We start from the raw sequence: 20,822 nt of genomic DNA, 5'->3' as shown, positions 1-20,822 counted from the left end.
GTTGTATTTACAGAACATATCTCTTGATATGTTTATGTGGCTCAAGTATTTTTTTCGATGGCTGTTGCTTTGGGTCTGTGCGGCCAGAACGGCTACGCGACTAGAGCAAGGTTATTTATAAAAAAAAAAAAAAAAAAAAGTAAGAACAAGCTGCAGATTGACGTCGGATCTTTTCCGTCCAGAAATACGCATTCAACGCACATTCAGTCTAGTTTCTTTATCGGGCCACTGGACGCAAGTATTTATTTTGTACTCATGAAACGGTCAGCGGTGTGAAGATGAAAACCAATTGAGCTCAGTTGCAGTTAATTGAGTTTTTATGAGGAAAGTCACTCGGCATTAGTTGATTTTGAAACAAAGATAATGATTCACGATGAAAATAGACCCTTACTGATATGTTGTATTTGTTTACACGGGATACAACAATATCTCTGCGGCGTCAACGTACACCCGGTACGCTCTGCCAGCTCTTAATTGAAATGACTATTATACAATCTAGCGCAGTAGCATTTCTAGGCAAGGACGCTTATTGGTTGAGTACGTGCGCGTTGTTCTCGTATTTGGTCCTCCTGAACTGCTTGCAACTAAAGTGAATACTCGTCACGTTAGAAGGCAACGAAGAGGCTCTGCTCAGACTGACATACTAAGCAGACGTTCTGTCATAGACGAATAACACAGTTAAAAAGATGGCCACCTGTGTACGTATCTACTCTATGCTTTAATAAGCCCACTAGACGAAAGTGTCCCTGTAGCTTACGGCACCTTGGTACGTCGCAAATAAACCAGTCGTAGAGTTTATTGTCACTCTAGTGCATAATAGACCAGAAAAGGTTTCCGTGTGTTAAGAGACTGTATCAACTAAAACAGCATGACCAGTACAGGAGTTCATCTCTTCAAACGTTCCACGGCGAGTTCGCCTGTTGATGACCATCGTGCCCGTTGACACGAATGCATTGTCAGCACTGTAATCTTGCTGACTCTCGAACAAAAAAAAATTACAAAATACCTTCTTATTACTTTTTGGCTGTCTTCGGCAGAAATTTATTTTTGGTTGCGAGAAATTCATAGTCAGCGTCAGTTGCTGTTCCCTGGCTTGGGACGATTATTGGGAACATAGACAATTAATGGACGAGAATATTTGGAAGAGGTTTCCTCGAAAAACAAACAAGATTAGCCCGGGGTGAAAGCTAAGGTTGTTTTGTTGCGTCGTATGCCACACCAGACAAGCACTAACTGTTAAAAAATCATTATGAGTCACTATACAGAATCCTGAAATTCAAATCAGCCTGATTCCCAACTGCACTTAGCAACGTTTTGTATATTCTATTCTTACAGGACAAGTTATTTTACGCGTACGATGAAATAGCCCGTGGTGTGAACCAGCTGGTTTTGTCTAAATTTGGTAGCTGGGTTAACGTGCGCTTCCTACTATGTCTGAATTTTGCATGTTTCTGTTTAGATAGAAGTGAAGATAGAGCGCTATAGTATGTAGAGCTGTCAGCAAATATCACATGGAACCTGATGTTGCGGCAGTCAATCGACACATACGTGTCCCGCACAAACAATCATCGAAGTGTTAGCGATGGCTTACTCTTCAACCTTCATCTGAAGTGACATGTCACTCCGTTTCCAGCCGTTGTCCATTTGGATTCATTGCGAGCAAATATTAAATTGACCGGCTCATGCATCGCTTGGCGAATAAAGCCGAAAAGCTACATGACACTTCCCACAAGAATCGGGTATTTATGTGTTTCTCTGGAATCGACTTCGTATCCAGATGAATATTTCAGTTGCTAACCGCACTCGACAGAATCAATCTTCGAACCTCATTTCTTCAATACTACTTCGTTAAACATGGCCGTATTGATTGATTAGTTTAACAAGCCTCATGTCTAATGTAGCTATTCAACATGCACCCCTGACTAATCCAAAAACCTAATGTGATAAAAAATAATGGCCAAATGAGCCAATAAGGACTTGTTACTAATTGTAGAATATTAATTAGCTACAATGCAACACCTACTTGATCTAATCACAATATTATCATTTAGGTGTGTTATACGTTAGTAGAACGATTCCTTTCTCCGACAGGATTATTACTCAAGACGCTGACGTCAGGACAATGCTGTAATTAGCTATCGGACAATATGCAGTGAGCCATTGTGTAGCCCAATCCCTACTAAATTCAAGAAATAGAAACTTATCTATTTGCTACCTAATCGGAGACCATCACGCGTTGCAATCGTTCATTCGGCCTTTCGAGGCAACGTTTGACAGCGTTAATTAACTTATGGCTGACCCGATAGGTTCTATATAACCAAAAATAGCAAAAATCGTTTTCGCTTTGTGGCCCAAACGCGTAACTTAGCCAGCCACCTGAGCAGCTGACGATTTATCTACAGGATCAGCATCAATTATGGCATGTTATTACTGCGGTATGTTGGTCATTCGCTAAAAGTTTGATCCAACCTGAGCGACTCCGATAAGGATGTTCGACATGGAATACATTTTGTGGTTGAAGCGTAGCTATCGTACTCAAAACGCTTTTTTTTTTTTGTTTCAGTAAGAAATTTTCAACATCATTGTTATGCCTGACAGAGACATACATTGTGACCACTTTCTTTATACTTATCTCTCCGTATTTAACGTTTTGTCCTACCTCTTATACTGAAATTGATCGTACGTATGCCAATCTGATGCTTAACAAAAATCATTCAATCAAAAAAGAAATTTCCTCTTTGTTCTTCGTTCAGGATTGTGTGAACTCTACAACTTGTTTTCAGCCGGTACCCTGTTTAGCTTTAGCTTAAAAAGTAAAGTATGTAGCAGTGCTTCGTAATGTTTATTAGGATTATCACAGGTACACTTTATAGGTCAATGAGGGTCGCGTGTAGTGCTATAAGGCACTCAAACCGATATTATAGACTATTCCATTGTAGGCGAAAACAAGTTGGGTAAACTGACATTAATTTATAGAGCGGCATGTCTATTCCTATACGTGCAATGCGCTCAATGCGTTGTCTGTCTCTTGTTTGTCACGATGCCTATTTGTCTTCTACGTTTGATTTCAGCTACACTGTCTTGCCAACTCGATGTATATATAGCGTCATTCTTTGGCTTTCTTACCCGCTCATCAGGTAGCTGGCACGATGATACAGATCAGTGGCTAGCAGTTCCTTTTAGCAATTCCTATTTCCTGAAAAATTTCGGACTAATATTTACTGCTGCAATAGACTGTTGCACGCTTTTTTCCTCATCACTGTCTGAGAAGTGTACGGCATTAAGCCAAGCTAGGCAAAATAGGCTTGCCAAATCACCATTTTCCAGGCACACCAAACAGCGTTTAGTCACTGGCTGTCCAGGCAGAGTTGGTCCTGGTCGAGCGGGACCAACCACGTTGCTCGTCGTCGTTATTCCGTTGCATTTTAGATGTAACACGGGGAAGCTGGCTTGACTAATAGCTGCGTTATGCGATCTTTGGAAGGCGTTTGCTGGGTTAAAATGAGGGAGCCCAAAGGCCCTAGACACTGTGTCGCACCCGGGCACCTCTACCCTTGTTTGTGCGATACAAGCATGCGAAGAGGCTGCAAAGGCGTAATCGTTTCTGCAAGCAGCAGAAAAAAAAATCGTATTATTCAGTTGTCATTAAGTCATCATTAGATAGCTATACGATGGCTAGATTGAAGAATGAGCTAATACATTTAGCTATTATCAAATCGGTCAAAACTTGGAAAATACCTGAACACCGTGCAGGTTTTACCTTGCATCGAACAAGCAGCAGCATTCTTCATTAGTGACACATTTAGTATTTATTTGGAAGAACAATCCTATCCACATTGAGTATTTCGGAACACGTTCTTCACTTGAGGCTGACATGTTGATTGACTATAGTACTATACAGGCCCTCTGAACCGTGTGCGCATACCAGCCTGGGACATATAGCCAACAGAAGTTGTACCATGTTTTTTTCATTTAACCTCAGAGTCGCTCTGGTTAAGAAGGTAGAATTATAAATGATGATAACGTGCGTAGCTTTACTAGCATGTATCCACTGAGATGTATGCTTGATCATTTCGAAGCGTTTCATAGGCTGCTGCATCGCATACAGATCAAGTACACACACACGTCCAAACCTGAATATAACTGTTATGTATAAACATCGTTTAAGCCGCCTTCGACCTATTACGAAAGGTAAATTCGTATATAGCTAGGGTGCGTACTGAATAAACTAGATGACATATATTTCGCAGAACACATTGTCGGCCGCCATTAAGTGCTTTCAGTCGGCCTGCACGGACAGGCAAAATGCAAACTGGTTGGCCTGATCTAGCTAAAGTCCTGCAATAAGCTTTGCAGTAGCAACGGAAAGAACCTCTGGCAACTGCCATCTTCGGGAAGATTCTTGGAGGGGACAGACCGCTCCAACCACGAGGCGTTATTTCCTCGCCTAAGCATCACACAGCGCCCAAACAACTAAGTAGCCAGAAATCATCAACTAGGCGACGATCAGAGTTCTTCCTTTTCTTCTTCTCGGTGTTTTATTATTCCTTCTTTCCATACGCTCGTACGCGTTGAACGTCGGGCGTTTCCCGGCGGCATAGTTTGTTCGGCAGGCCTGCGTGAGGTCCTGCGTAGGCATATTTGCGACAAAGCCAGTGTTGCTGCTTATAGCAGTTGCTGACAGGCCACAGTCTACTGAACTGAGAGAGGAATAACAACGCAGGCCATAAGCTTTAAGCTATAGGGCACCAGGCGTTCGTCGGTCGAAGCGTCCTGCCGACTTGCAGTCTCTGTTCGTGACAGGCAAGAAGATGATGGAATATTAAAGTTCTTCTAGAGTCAGTGCTGTCATCTCCGGTACCGGCAGATGTGAGTTTTACAGTTCAGTTTCTGTTATACACAATGTAAAAACGATTGCTATTCATTTGAAATGTCCTTACTTGAGCTTTCTCTGTATTTGTGCGTTATGGTTGAAATTGAAAGCCAACAATGAAATGCTACTAGGAGATGATGACTCGCGAGTGCGACAGCTGGACAAATAATTTCTATATGTCTAAGGAAAGACGACGCGATCCGAGACCAGATGGAATAATATCGTGAAAGATAATTAGCGATAAACCCACAACTAAATGCGAGCTTCTGTATGTATGCATCGTTAAAAAATCGGTTGTCGATAATTGGTTTTGTTAAAGAATTGCTCATAGAAGAAACATGATTACCTGAACCGCCCGTTTCGCACCAAATGCGACGCGGTGGTTGAATCCGCAAAAACTCAGCATCATGTATGTACGTATGAATTTATGTATGTACATACATATAGTTTAATGAAATTTTGATATTTAAAAGTGCTTCTCTTTATCCGTGTAAATAAGCGATCGGCAAAAGTTGGGTCTGGGCACGTTACGTTCTAACTTAAATTGTGAAATACCTAGACGTAACTATTTAGGCTTGCCAAAGTCGCAAATTGATAGTCGCGGTATGATATAATCTAATTAATAAAATAAACGATTGTATGAACAGTTACACTAATATGGACGTTCATTTATAGCACTGTTATACTATTTTATTACGGGTCAACTGCTCTGCGATTTCAGCCAGCGTACTACATCGAACGCGATTTTCAGAGGCACTGTATGAGGCATGAGTTAGACTCCATCCGTACCGTATCGGCTAATCTCATTTAAATATTCTATTTTTATTACGTTTTTTTTTTTTTGCTATGTCAATCTTTTTGGCTAGCTAATTGCTATTGATACGGCACAACAATACAGGAAATTGACAGTATTAATCATTACTGGTCATGGGCAGCATCTACACAAAAAAGCACACAGGGGCCACGACCTTGATAAGCGTTCTCACAATCGTTCAATTATAGTATAAAGACATTAGTTCATAGACATATCTATTATGTTTTGTTCTGCCACTACCGTGCATGAATCAAATACTCGGCAGATGGTGGTACGATAAAAACAGAAACAATAAAAATAACAATAATACCAATCTTAGTTTCCGGCCTCTATGTTGTTCCTCGCCAACGATATCGCAAAAACATCGAGTCCATTCTGAAAGGCAAAATCACAGTGTGTTCCATTGCTCTGAAAAAGGGGATCCTCCAATGGTCCTTTGCTGGTCGCAGATCGGTGAACTTTTTCGCTAATTCTGAAAATGGGGTCGATTCCGCATAGGGCCTTATAAGAACGATAACTATAATTGCTTGCCCGGTGCATTCGTGTCATTGCTCACGTATGAATATAGTAGTGTTATTCGTACGTGTTATCTGCACCACACCGTGTTATCAAGCATGTTCTATATTTTCATTTGATAGAACTTGTCGGTACTTGTTTTTGAGACGGCGGGTCGTTGTCCCCTTTTACGAGGCATAACGTAAACCTATAATTACTAACTACGAGTGCCCGTTTGTGCTCAGCAGAGTTAACATGTCTAATGAAAGCGGATTGCTGACAACATCTGTATGGACTTCTGTTAGCGCTCGATGTAGCCATATGAGGAAACACTTCCAATTACTGTTGTTGTTGTTGTTAAACCCGACTGTGAGGAAACAATGCATTTGTCGATATTAGTAACATACGGGAGTAGAGAGTTTTGTGATGCTGATACCCCCGAGTTCGCGTTGGTTATCAGTTTTGTTCAAGATCCCTCAGAAGTGTATGGCCATGTCGTCAATTCACGAAGTAGGGTCTCTTTTTCTTCTGTTAAAACCCAGAAACCTGACAACTCTGTTAAACTGTGTCACTCACGTCCCCTTGTGAGTGCGACGCTTCGTGATCATACGCTTGACTTTGAAAGAACAAATCTCACACTTATTTAGATTGATTATACTGGACGCTTGCCAAAGGGATGCACATCGTTTCGGGGCGATTGGAAAGCATGCTGTAGGCGTGGGCGTTCTTGTTAGACGACGTTTACGTAATACTAGGTCTATATGTGACCTATAAGTGAAAACAAATACTTAAATGGCCCTGCTGCTGGCAACTATTTGCCCTGTTCAGTTTATTAGGTACTGAGAACAGACCAATGAATGCTCCCATTTTGACCTTGTACAAAGGGAAAATGATTGAATTCAAAGAAACAATAGCCTATAATTTTACTAACTGTTATCAAGTAAGCATCATTTAACTTGTGAACTTAAAATTGTTCGAGCCTAAACCTTTCATCGACCCAGGTACATATGATGATTGTTATACGACCAATAGAGTAGCCAATGGACTCGTATCTTGCTTGGGATCAGGCCCAGAGATAGATCGCAATGCTGCCTATTTTGACCTCTCAGGTTATTTGCACGCACTGTTTTTTGCCTTGAAAAAGGTTGACTGTCGTCTGCCTAACAGAATGCGCCTGAATTGCATCCCGCAAGTTTCCTCAGTGAAAGGAATTAACATGATTTTGATTGCATATAATAGTTAAATCGCCATTTAATTGACACAGAGATTAGGATTGGTTGAACATCTTAATCAAAGACTAACCGCACGTAATCCCATCCAACTTCTAAGCGAGCGATGGCCTTACGCAGGAGACGTAACATCTGTGAAGAATTCACGTTCATTTTACCTGCTAGAGAACGGTAATCACCATTGTAAAGCTGGACCACATGACTGCGAATGAACACAGCTCGAAAAACGCGGAGTCATTAATAACATAAATAGCGTAAAACTCATATCTATAAATGTATACATAAACGCGACAAAATATTCAACTTTTCACTATAGCAATTTTTAATTAACCAAATTACTTCACTCTGCCCATTCAATATATTATAACTAATATTACTACGTTATTCTGGGGATATTGCTTGCTAGTTGTTGCGGCAAAATAGCTGCGACTTTGTTTCACTGTTATTTATAGAGCAAGCTTAGTTGGACGACGTGGTGCCACTGATAAGTGTTTTTCCAGATACCCACGAGCGACCCACGGGGTTCGATATCCGCATGCACCCAGCCGAAACTCTGTGGAGGCACTCTGCTGTTAAGCATCTAACGTAGTGGGGCCTCTTGTCACTACAATCACAAAACGTTTCTATTTCTGTTACTAGGCGCACGATTGCAGGCGACCAACAAGATCATACTCTTGTCGATGGCATCTTGTCCTGCATGTCTTGTGCTTGAACTTGTCAAAGTAGTGAAAAAGAAAGTCAAAATGGATTAATCATACGTTAACAAATCATCCATTTAGCTTGATATTTGTTTTATGAAATAACGCGATTCAAATACGTCTTATTGGAGATTCTGTCAGGCGTTAATCACGTTTACCGTAAGGACGTTCCCTGTTAGAATAACCAGTTGCCACTTCAACGTTGTCAATAATTTCGAAATTACTTTACTCTGCCTAGAACATATTTCGACGCTAGTTTAGGCGTCTCGTGATTGAAAATGCTGTGATATTCCTTTGTAACAAAAAGCAGACATTTCTGTTTGTCGTATTTGCGATAGGTATGGTTTCCGATTTTTAGATTAGGAGGGAACTAAAATCACTCCTACCCTCAAAAGAGCGAATGTTCGTTCTATTCCTTATCGCTACTGGAGGCAGATAAGCCAAGATGATACGTTAAAGTTCACAAGCTGTAATTCAGTAATGATTACAGAATTTATCAGAATCGGTTAACTACTTGCCACCGTAAACGATGTCGGCCATAACGACTGCCTTGATCAGACGTTCCGTTCGACTGAGTAATCGCACGCTTTCCACAGCGCGTAGCGTACTAAAAATGAGTGACAGGCTATTGGCTATAGAAATGCCGATCGCGTTTCGTTCCCTAGGTACGCTACGGTAAGCTCAAAAGGTCAGCGTCTTTGACCATAACAGCCATTAAGTATAGCTATACGACGTCATTTGTGTACTCTTGAGCCGCGGACGATTTAGTTCATTCGGGGCGCAACCATTCACGAGCTGGTAGGGTGATTCATCGACGCCGAACGACAATTGCCTCATCAGTATATCTGATATACATGATCACTGATTATATGATATAGTTATTCTCTGAGGTGGCATTTTAGATCATAGAGGTCGCGGTCGAGGGTAAAAGATGCTTTTTGCAAATGACCGAAGCGTTTTGAAGTTCCAGATTATTGCTGCGCTGCACTTTCGTGCGTCTGAAAGTTGCTGAAGTTTGTTGTAACAAAACGTCGAATATCCGAGCAGAGGACAGACATCGGAATCGGTTTATACACATACAAATATGACTTACGAAAGGGGAGATACAATATAATTCGTGCTGTATTGGGAGGGATATTCTGCGTAAGTCACACGATGATGATGGTTGTCATACGATGACGAGTTTTCTCTAAAGCTACAGTAGACCACGAAATATCAATGGGAAAAGAAGGGATGATTAGCGCTGAAAACCATCTGTAAAAGGCAATGCCCCACGGGGAGTCCTAGAAAAATAACGCGATAGAGTGCTTGACGTATGAGTGCATTTGTGCGGCACCATTACCGTGCTGGGTTTGATCCCAGTGGCCTTTTCTACAGCGACAAGAGACTGTACGTTTACTTCCAGTTTTAGATAAGAATATCAAAAGCGGCAGAGGGAATAATTGCGTAAGGTCCTATCGGACGACTTACTTGGCTTAGTTTTTTCATACGCCTTGTAAATACATTTTCGCCTGTCCGATCATTAATCACTCGATTTTTAGAAAAGCATATACACAGAGACATATCAGGCTTTCGCCAGACCTCCAGGGCCGTTGCGATGAGATTTGCCGATTCGTTTCCTGTCCTCGATCGGATTCGTTCAGACTGCAGAGCTCAATGCTAATCTTGTTATTGATAAGATCGTATTGAGCCTTCTTTTGGCGCTCAGTGGACGTTTGTCAGGTTCTACGACTGGACCACAGGGGCCTCTTAGAGCTAGTAGCAGCTCAACTTGGCTATAGTTGAATAAGCTATCGGGCAAAAGCGGCTCGCCGTGCAGACGTCAAGTCAGATACGTGATATTATCCATTTCACAATAGGTTTTCGTCAGAGGGTCGCAGTGGCATCGTATATAGGTCACACCCGAAGGCAATCGGCTGGATGTGTCGAGGTGTACGTCACTGAACGCGATGCTCAGTCGTGCAAACGTAACATAGCAGAAACAGCGTCAGAAAATGATAACGAAAGTTTTTACTAACCATTTATTGAGTGTTAAGCCAGGCTAATTTACTTAATTTGTCTGAATGCCAAACGGAGAAAAAAATATAACTAAGCTGAGAAGTAGCCAACCCTTGAGACCTGAGTGGAACTGGCGGCAACTGTTTAGCTCAAGAGCCTGTAAACGTCGTCCACAATGAGGACTCATTGCCCTAATTTTGTCCGCGAAAAAAGCGATGCTGCGAACTGGGATGCTACACGCGACGCCTATGAAGACAGAGGAAAGTCTTTGTATCTCAGATGTAGAGTCTGGGTTTGTCTAAGGACTGGGCTTTATAGGATGCTTCTAACGCTCAACGGGTGTTTCATCAGTGCTTCGTAGTAAGTTTTCAGTTCGGTTAGAAATAAACAACAAAGAAGGGTTGGGTCGAATGTGAGCAGAGGACAATTGCGAAAGCATAGAGGTTTCCAGCACAGAGATAACTGTGCTGTCCATGATATCTGTCCGTGCTATACAGTTGACTCATTCATTGATTTATTGTAAATGTCCAGGGGGTCTCGCGTCGCCTGTTAATTTCTGTGTACATTGATTCTGTGTACTTGTAACTAGTAATATTTGATACGAAGCTAATAATTGTGCCATCTTTTGATCTTGCAGGGGAACCATTGTTAAGTGAAAATTGACTAGGCGCTTTTATCGGTACAGTTTATCACTACGCTTTTTAGCCCCCCGGAGCCGCATTCAAGTATTTAAAAAATCACCCCAGACGACAAAGACGGAATGATCGACGAAAATCCAGATTTTACTCACGGTCTAAATTGGAGCGTGGACACGAGCTTCAGCAGGAAAACGTCGCTACTTGAAGACGAAAGGGAACCGCTCGAACTAATGCTCGACTCCGATGTCACACAACAGTCCAGTAAGTAAAACGATATATATATATATATAGTAAACGTGGGATCTCGTCTGAAGAATCGAGCCGATTTGTTTCGATGAAATCGCAGCATGTAGCTACTCGTTGCGATAAACATTGACGCGTTTGCAGGTATACTGTCCATTAGGATATAAGCGCAAATCCGTATATATCAAATACCATTTAAAAAGCAAAGTATTTTTTTAAATTGTCCTATGGAACATCGTGGTATGGTCTTAAGCATTGCATGCCAGGTAAATAAAAGTGGAAGATTACCAACGTGTCTACCGAGATTGAGAAAAGATTGCTACAGAATTGTTTTGCATTACGCATCCTGGCCAAAATCTTTTTTTTTTTACGAAAGTCGCATCTTTAGAATGCCGTAATTGTGAACTTCAGCTAGTAAAATATTTAATTCATTTTATATATTTATTCTATTAATAGTCATGATCCAAACATTGTAGATTTGGTTATGTGCGTCTTGTCAGACCATACTTGATCTATACTATCTGTTTTCATAGCAATATTCATTAATTTTTGAATATTAGGCATAAACACAAATAATATTTGGTAAATATACAAGACCGCATGGCCACGTTTTGATTTTGGTGTGACGATAGTAAAAATTCAGCTTGGCCAGGTTGTATGCTATTCATATATGTGCGCAATTGTTTTTATCGAACGACGCTTGGTTTTACCTGTATGGTCTCCGAATGAAGTATAGCCCAGCGGGCGAGTGTTTATGCCGTTGTGTTCCTTTATAAAAGGCCGTTAATAGGGCCCAATTGGATAAACATCAATTTAGATCTATTGAGAGACATCTTTCGCCACCTCGATTGACAGCGTACTCTTCGTAACTGGAACTCTCATTGGACGCTCCTCTGAACGCTCCATGAGCAAAAAATGAGCTCGGCTAGTGCTGCGTGTTCGTCATTAGGAGAGATCGTCAGAAAAATCGAAATATTCCACCCAATTAGAGTATACCCATGTTCCTGTTTACAGATTCTGCTTGGACACAATTGGGCTGAACAGTTTTGATGGTACCAAACGCATTAACAATATGTTTTTTAGCTTTTAAAGGACGCTTGCTTAATCTGACTGGCTGGTGAAGGTCATCAAATGGGTGAGTTTTGCAAAGTCGTTTATGGAACGAGGTGCATTACTACTCGTTCACGGATAATATATGTGATGTTTGTAAGATGTATTGACGATAGCGAACACGAAATATATACAAATGGTAAGTTTGCGGGCAGCATAGAAACTTAATTTGTACATGACGCTGTTCTAGAAAAGCGGTTTTCAATTATTGCAGTGTTTTTTCTAACTTTAAGTTGATTTTTATTCTTATTATTTTCGTTCAACGATTGCTAGCAACAATGACATGGTTTCAGTTCTGTGCTAGGTACTCAAACCAACTTGCGCCAAGAAGCTCTGCTCATCGATGATCTCTATTATCAAACGAATTATTGATCGATGGCTACTCTTGAGTATTGATTGTTGAATTGCAGTGGACTCCCTCGACGGTTTCAATTCAGAAGCGGAGCTGATCAAACTCGAAAGATGTCGAACAATACCTGTCTCGGCCCTCTACGATGCTATGCGCCACGCCGAAGAACGAAATCGACAAAAATTAGCCAGCAGTACGTAATCGTTAAAATTTACCCCACAGCTCTTCAGATTTCAAGCTGAGTTACTGCATCGTACATTCGCATTAGTCATTTCCTGAGCAGACATGCTCATCCTAAGCCTACGACGAACGCTAGGACTCCTCAGCTGACACGTAGGGGCGCATCGCGGTTCCGGATGCGCGATATAAAGTGTGTAAGTGATGTTAATATGACGTTGGCCAGTTGACAACGGCTTCACCGATATGCTAGAGCTCCTTTTCTTCGAGGTGCAGAATCGCCTATTGCCCGTTGATTGTTCGCAGTCGGCTGCTGAGCAGCAGGTGGCGTGACCATGACTGAGTCATCCTTTTCCTCTATATATATTTGCTTTCACGTACCTCACCCCCACCGAGAGAATCAGCGCGGGAGAGGGTGTATAGCTAGCGACTCTGCCTTAGATCGTTCTAGTCGTCAGTCACAACCTGCCCGTACCATCCTGTATTGTGCATAATGGCCGGTTCGTATAAACGGAACCGCTTAGTTCACTGGCCTTGAACATTTTTGCCTATACACCCAAAAAGGGAGATCCGCCTTCATTCAATGAATGCTGATATTGATATGATTAAGTATCTGTGCATAGTGTTATGCATATTCGTGATTAGTGACTATGCCAACTGATTGATGTTGTGACGTTCAGTTTCAATGGAAGCCAGTCAATATACAGGTAAATGTATGTTTCCAGAAAAAGACAAATCGGTTCGCCTGGTACCATTCTTTCCACTATAGTGGTCGAAGGCTATGGGCGCGTTACCGGTCCGATTCCCCTAAAGCCATTTTCCTGACCGAACCATTTTCAATTTAAACCTTCAATTAAATTAAAGTTAAAAATACCTCTTGTCGCATGCATATGTTGCGATCCACTGAAAGTATAAGTCGGAACGACTATATCAAGAATAAGTGAACAAAGCGACAGGTTCAGCCGTTACGTATTCTGTTTTCTGTGTATAATTTAGTAGATGTCGTAGTTGTAACGGGCTTGTGTTATGTGCATGCTTGCCTTAGTTAGTACGTTGTGACAGGTATCAATGCCACTTCGTGCTCAATGAGGTTCCGATAGGTTAAATCCCCTCGATTTATGGTTACCTGCCGTGCTGGCCGCAGCACATAATAATATCGGTGACCTACATATAATTAAATAGGTCTCTTGTCCTGATAATGCAAAGCTGGTTTACTAATTCTAGCTAACAGAGAAAAACGAAAAACAGTTTATCAAGCCAATCTTTGCTTAAGACCCTGTCTAAGGCAATTATGTAAGGAGCCTATGGAATACGATAGTGTACCGCTGAAAAGAAAAGTCTGTTTAAAAGGTTGCTGGACTTTTCTCTAGCAGACTTTCCATTGTTACCTTTAAGCACAGATTTCGAATTCGGGCATCACTAAGATCTCCCACCTTTCTCGGCGCTCCTGAAAGATCTGCCAGCAAGAATTACAAAGCCCAGAAACCTGGTCGAGGTAATTTTCTACACTGACAACGTAGCTATTGACAACGAATCCGGTTCCAAATTCAGCAAGCGTTAAATAGACTGTACATAACCTCAGTAGAGCTCGGTCTAACTATGCCAATGGCGAAACTGTTTGCAAAGAGAGCGCGGACCGCTTCCCAAGACGCGCTTTCTCTCGCAGGGCCGTCCCTTGCCTACGTAATCAGTTTTCCTCAGTACAGGCTTCTTTTTTTTGTCCAACGGTAGAAATTTTTCGCTGCGCTGTGCAGAGAGAACGGTGGTGATACATATCTTATCTTCTCCCAGTGGTTAGCGCTTGCAGGCTGAATAGTCTCGATGGCTACTTATCGTAGATGTGTTCTCGGATTTCACCACATAACACGAAATCTTCTAGTCATCGAAGCTTCTAGCAGAACTATCTCTATTCATGGAAGACTTGAAACGACGGTTCAACCTGCCGCTAATTCCTACCTTCAAGGAATATTTCCTGGCAGGTCAAATTAGTATCTTTAGAAAACAAATTGACAGAACTAGACGTAGAGTTGTATAAGTTTGGACGTATGTTGAAACATGCATGGATGATACTAAATCGGTCCATTCACCATGTCGCGCGATGCATGGCTTGCACATTAGCCATGTGTTACCCTAAATGTTTAGAAATTGAATGAAATATGTATGTGTATCAGATTCAACGAACGGTGTAATCTATAGCATACTTCTCTGATCTCGTACCTCAAAAACACCTACCACCTTAACCAACCTAAAAGTGTTTGTTTGTTTGTTACAACAAAACGGTTGTACAAGATCTAGTTAGTAATCTAATAGTTTTTGTGATCCATCTGACAAAGGTCGATATATTGTATTGAACTGGAAAGTACCATTGCTGAATTGTCACCCAGTTAAAACTCCATATCTATGGAGAAGTGGGATGACTTAAGGATACATAACAACCAAATAATAATGACAATTAAAACAAGACGGGACGCATAGCTAAGATTGTTTCATGAGTAGCGTTTTTAGGCGAAAGGAAGAATTACTACATTCGTGTTTTTTACTTTTAGAAGAGACGAGGGATCCTTCGGCATGATCTCTCCGTCAGTTACGAAGGTGTTCTCTTTCTACTATGTAATAACTAATAGGTCGCTCCTTATCAATGAGCTCATTGGGTTCACTATGGGATCAGGACTACAAGCAACGGGCTACTGACTATACTCGTGAACTTCAAGAACGCGAAAACACAACAAATGATGATGATGACAAGTTGCCAGACAAAGAAAACGCCGACCCGGGCGTGCTAGTGTCGCAAAAGGAGCAAAGTCCTCCGATTCCGATCCAGCATTCATTCAGATTGTGAGTAATTGGTTTTCATCAAGCGGTTACGTTTATTAGCTAATACGCTTAAAGATTTCCACGTGAAATGTGTATACTATATTTGGTTGACGTGTACGTGACCGCCTACAAGAGGCGGTTTTTCGGACTCTGTAGATACAGTATTGCTTGAAGGTTAGCAAACATACAATACATTGTTCGTTGTCAAGATGCTGTATTAGATACATATCATGGCAGTAATCACAATTGAATTCCGCAGGCACACCCCGATCCCGGAGGAAGACTGCTGCAGTTCCGGCTCGAACGAGAGCATCACGTACGTATTTATGAATCCACAACCCTTACCGGGTAACGGCCAGAGCGATTGTAGCGACATGATTTCGTTTCCAAGTTCGACCTCCAGCACGTTTGGTCACCCGCTGATTTCCGGTCACGCGCCCGCCTCAAATCCAAGCTCGACTTTTCACCATCGTCAGCACCAGTCACAGAACACTTCACGACGAGTCATCAGTAGTGATAATGATGATTATGAAGAATTCGCCAAGGTAAGCCAAGGGTGCCGAGACCCGATAAATTATCCGAATATATGTTGTGCATAAAGCTAGTAAAATATGCTCATAGCTATTTTGCAAAGCGCATTTTGCATCTTTTTTTTAAGCGGCTCCTCTATCACCTATGCAGTATAATGATACGTCGTCACGTTTCTTCTTCGTGTAGAGAAAGTCTTCCGGCCTTCCCGAAAGCCTGCCACATGGTGTCGGTGAACAGCCGCGCACCCTCTCAATGGACTCAATTGATGTTGAACACTGTATGAACTTCATCAATCGCGCGGAACTTCTACCGACTCAGCACGAAAATTACCAGGATCCTCAGATGACACATGCGGGCTACCAGGAAGCTCCTAATGGTTACAATGTCGAAACGCCGCACACGACACTAGAGCGACATGGAACGGCAGCGGGACGCCGTTTGCACCGAGAAAATTCCGGTATCCATATCGAGAGCACTGATCATGAATATCCCGGTATAGAACCAACACCTTACCAAGTGGACAGCGCCGCCACCGATCTGGAGACAACCGGACCCGAATGTCCGCCACGGCTTTGGAGCCTGTTGCATCGCCCGCAACATCACCCCACGCACAGCCACGACTCCGGAAGTGACTATGATGGTAGTAGAACCAAAAGGGCAACTGGGTTTTGATCTGTTAAGAAGTTCATTAGGCGGTAATCTAATCTTACTAAATGGTAGTTTTTCGCAATCGTTCTTAGAAGATCTCAACATTAACTAGAGCTATTGCTTATATGGCCTAGACGTATCATAAAATTCGTTTAGTGGGTTCTATTACTCACGGCTGTCATTAGCGGGACCAAGACATCACGACTGTTGAGCTACATAATTAATTATGCGCGAACAGCGACCTCTAACTGGCACTATGTTGTATTCAATGGCTGTTCAGGAAACGATCTTCCGAGTTACCGAGTGGCCTCTCTACAGCGACCTCCGAGCCAGGTTACACGTCGTTCTTCGGCGAAAATTCGACGAAAGCCATTGCGAACCCGAGCCATTGAAACGCAGACTGATGAAGACTTGACTGGATACTCGTCTCAACCTTCTTCACCTGGTATTTCGCGCAAGTGCGTATCATTGAGCTGTTAACGAACGCAAAGATAATGAATGAAAAAAAATATATTATACGCCCACTGATTTTGGAATTGAAATTCCGTATCTAAATACGGACCTGTATGACAGTGTAACAAGGCAGTGATATCAGCTAGATCAAGTAAATAGGCAAAACTAGTGCTAAAATCAGTTTGTACCAGTGTAATCAAGCGATTAAAATTACTACTTTTAGTAGCTAACATCCTGTTTGGAGGGCTGTTGTTATATTTAGGAGTTTCTCCGATGAGAGCTATGCACTGATGCGTTCGATTACTTCTGGGGGTCCTCTGAATCAAGCTACCGAGCAACTTGCGGCACAAGGCCATCTTGAACCTGCTGTTCACCTGCTCACCGAAGTTGTTTCACTGATGAAAATGATGATGGCAAACTTGCCCTCACAGCGTTGTCGGGACTGTCAACGATGTAAATGTTGCTTGACCAAACGCCAAGATCCGATATCTCTTGACGATAGGCCTAATTCATTAAAGTCTGTTGAACACCCGAATTTCTTGAATCTGTCTTCGTAAGTAAAGCTACTACTTTGCTTAATCGATTGCAAGCAGAAGTGTATTTTGCAACAATGGATTCCTATAACAGAAATATAGTTGTCTGATTCCGTTGTCAATGCAATCTATAATTCGTATATCGCTTTCTTGAATTACTAAATACAGTTTCTCATTTCATATAATCCTTGACATCTTTTGTCGAATTCAAGCTTGTCCGACACAGCCAGCAGTGATCCTGAATCAACAGGCCCAGCTGCACCTGCTTCAGCCACTACCCCCTCGACGGCGTTCCGCGAAGGCTTTCTCATTGAACGATTCCGCCAGTCGCGACTAGACCGTATAGCAACGGCGTGTAGCCAAAGTGAGCTTGACGCTGAACTCGATTTAGGCGCCCCCGACTCGTTGACTTGTGATGCCAGGGAGGGCACACATCTTTCGGGAGCTTCTACACCGACCGATGAATTTCGAGCCTTTCCTAGTCTCACCCAGCTGACGATGCAAAAAGCAGCACAGACGGGCTGCATCGGAGATAAAATGAGCCCAACGTAAGTTGATGAGAGAGACAACAGTATGAATTGTTTCAGAGTGTTGCGAATGAGTTCTCAAGTTGAGGTTGCTTTATTGATCAGTCGTCTACTGCATGATTTGCGAGCAACGTATATTGTCATACCAATGCTATTAAGAAAATACGAAAAGCTAGTTTATACTTTTTATATATGTTTATATTAAAGAAAAAAACATATGTATTGTGCTATTTGGTGAAGCAAGGTGAATTGCTTTCTCCATAGGACTCGTCAAACATAGTTTCTACAATCTGTTTTAGGAATACGGCGGACTCGGGTATTAGCAACCGCTGGGAGTCTCATGGCAGCAGCTGCGGATCAACAGGCTCACGAGGTAGAAATGACACACCTGCGGTATGTCTATTCTCTATAGTACTACTGCATCGATAGAAATATGAAAATATCTGGAACTTCTAGTTGATAACGATGTTACAATACATCCAGTGCGTATCCCCATGTAAATTAAATTGATGAGAGCGTCTCCCTGTTAAACATATGCTAACGTTTTACGTTTCGTTGACGATTTTTTATCTCTAATATTGCACGCAGAGTTCTGAATCGATGAGCGGTGGACCATCTTCACTGTCATCGCCTGACAACACGCCAGACTCATCACTTAGCCGTGTGCGGACCGCCGAGACAGAAAGCCCCGTTCTCACGCACTGGGCACAATTGGCTGATGAGCCCGTTCGAACAAGCACACCTCTATGCAGCCTCACCACTTGGGTGGAACAGGCAAAGCATAACGGCCGACCCTTCGATTATTATAGTGACCAGAACACGCAAGTCCCAACCGTTCACGCAAATTCCGGAAATGGCCCGACTGAATTGAACATCTCCCGCAAAACAGCCCGTTCAAAACTTTCTCGTTACGAGTATTCCGTTGATGAGCTCGATTCCATCACAATTACCCCCGCGCGAGAAGTTACCCGACCATCAAAGTTAGCCCTAATGAAAGAACGTGAGCAGCAGGCGGAAAGGTTTCGTAATGAAGAATGCAGGAAGCTGCCTTGGCAACTGCCCCTCGAAGATTGTCAGCACCTGGACTCGCCGAAAAACAAAAAGCCCCTCGATGAACTGAAAAAGAAATGGCAAATACCGTATGACCTCATCCCTAATGATAACTATCTTCCTTTGCCAACGCATACACGGCTTCGCTGCTCACCGGGTGCTCCACCGCAGGGTCTATAGATTTATGTAGTCATAAAAACGTCTGTTGCAAGAAAGTAGCCAGATCGAATGAGTCTGAAAATCCTATAACGAATTCCCAGTTACAACATAATATAACATGGTCTCATTCACCGATGCTATCTATAACCCCAACCTGTACCTAGCCTAATTTTGAACACACTGTAAATGTCAACCTTTACAGAGTAAACTTGTAAATAAATTTTACTTTATTGAGGACATATAATTGCTTGGTTAATTTTATAGAATTCGCAGGTTGATTCGAGGGAGGTCTGCTGTTGTCGCAACGATCAATCGTTAGCCTTGATCTTCGACAATATTGTCAAGAACCGGTTTGTTTAGGTAGCGCCATTATCTGGATATATCAGAAAAGAAATGTAAGACTTCCACGCCGCATGTTTGTCCGAATTCATCTGCTCATATCTCAAGCGAAGTTCTCTCGTGGAAAGGCTGAAGCACAGTGAGCGCTAGTGAGATACCACTCTGGATTAAAGCGTTCCAGAAATGCTTTTTAAATATTTATATAGAGACATAGAATAGAACATGTAAATGACGGTAATTCATTTCTCTAAAGCCTACAGTTTCTTCAGAGTACTTCTTCCCGCCAAATTCCCTGAATTAGAACAACGCCCGGAGTTCGTTAAATAATGGCGTTATTTATTAGGTAATCAAATTGATCCCTAAACGACGGTATTGGACCATATCGAACTGATCACGAATCAACTTCTTCACTGCTCAGTTACCTTTACTACTAGTATCTATAGCAGCGAGATAGTTTTACTAATTATGTTGTAAATAAGAGGTACAATACTGACTACAAAGTAAGGCTTTGAATATATTAATGTTGTCGGCTTGTGAGCGACATATTTTCTTCGTGAAATTTCTTCAATTTTGAGTAACAACGGATAATTAGCCATCGTTTATTAGCTAAACTGGGTCCAGCCATAGAGACTTTCGCATCGTCCTTTTGCTACTTAACCGACGCGATATCTAAAATGTCTTCGATAAATGTCTAATACAGACACGATCGGTATTTTTATTGAACTATTCATTTTGGGTTAGTGTTTCTTCATAGTCGATAAGCAATTCAAAATGTCAATGCTGATTCAATATCAGTACCTTCATCGTCAAGATACGTTTTCGAAAAAATAATCTGACCTAACAAAAACAATCCCATAGAGAAGACTACACGTGATTCGGACATAAAGTTCGCAAATGGGAACTTCCCTTATCGATCCTTCAGGTATCTCGGCCTCGGGGCTTCCTGAGCTATTAACGGTACTTTACACTTAAGGTCTCTTACTTGACGCTTTTTTTGCCTTCGTAACTCCTACAGTCAGGAATGACCCTCAGCGATCGCATTCTATTGTAAATTCACCTTAGGCTTGCTTGTTCATTGTAAGTCATGTCGAAGGGTCGTACGAAGTCAGGCCTACTTCCTCGGCCAATCAGTGACTTATTCGGT

General features: G+C 42.1%; 1 protein-coding gene across 4 annotated transcripts in view; it reads left to right on the top strand.

Moving 5' to 3' along the window:
• Positions 1-19,583, top strand: part of LOC111264590 (uncharacterized) — a 22,659-nt gene extending 3,076 nt beyond the window's left edge. The window contains exons 2-11 of one of the 4 annotated variants that reach the window (XM_022840647.2): positions 10,745-11,006; positions 12,509-12,640; positions 15,249-15,459; positions 15,698-15,983; positions 16,156-16,609; positions 16,898-17,075; positions 17,315-17,623; positions 17,816-18,151; positions 18,430-18,523; positions 18,719-19,583. In XM_022840647.2, coding sequence (XP_022696382.1) covers positions 10,868-11,006; positions 12,509-12,640; positions 15,249-15,459; positions 15,698-15,983; positions 16,156-16,609; positions 16,898-17,075; positions 17,315-17,623; positions 17,816-18,151; positions 18,430-18,523; positions 18,719-19,360 — 2,781 coding nt within the window. In that variant the 5' untranslated portion in view covers positions 10,745-10,867 and the 3' untranslated portion in view covers positions 19,361-19,583. Of the gene's footprint in view, positions 1-10,744; positions 11,007-12,508; positions 12,641-13,097; positions 13,332-15,248; positions 15,460-15,697; positions 15,984-16,155; positions 16,610-16,897; positions 17,076-17,314; positions 17,624-17,815; positions 18,152-18,429; positions 18,524-18,718 lie in introns of those variants that run through there. The other 3 variants (XM_022840649.2, XM_022840651.2, XM_022840650.2) reach the window with 3 other exon arrangements.
• Positions 19,584-20,822: the final 1,239 nt, after the last annotated feature.

Source organism: Varroa jacobsoni, unplaced genomic scaffold (assembly GCF_002532875.2).
Source record: "Varroa jacobsoni isolate VJ856 unplaced genomic scaffold, vjacob_1.0 scaffold_878, whole genome shotgun sequence".
Taxonomy (NCBI): domain Eukaryota; kingdom Metazoa; phylum Arthropoda; class Arachnida; order Mesostigmata; family Varroidae; genus Varroa; species Varroa jacobsoni.
Note: the sequence above shows the minus strand (reverse complement) of the source record. Positions and strands in the feature narration are given on the sequence as shown.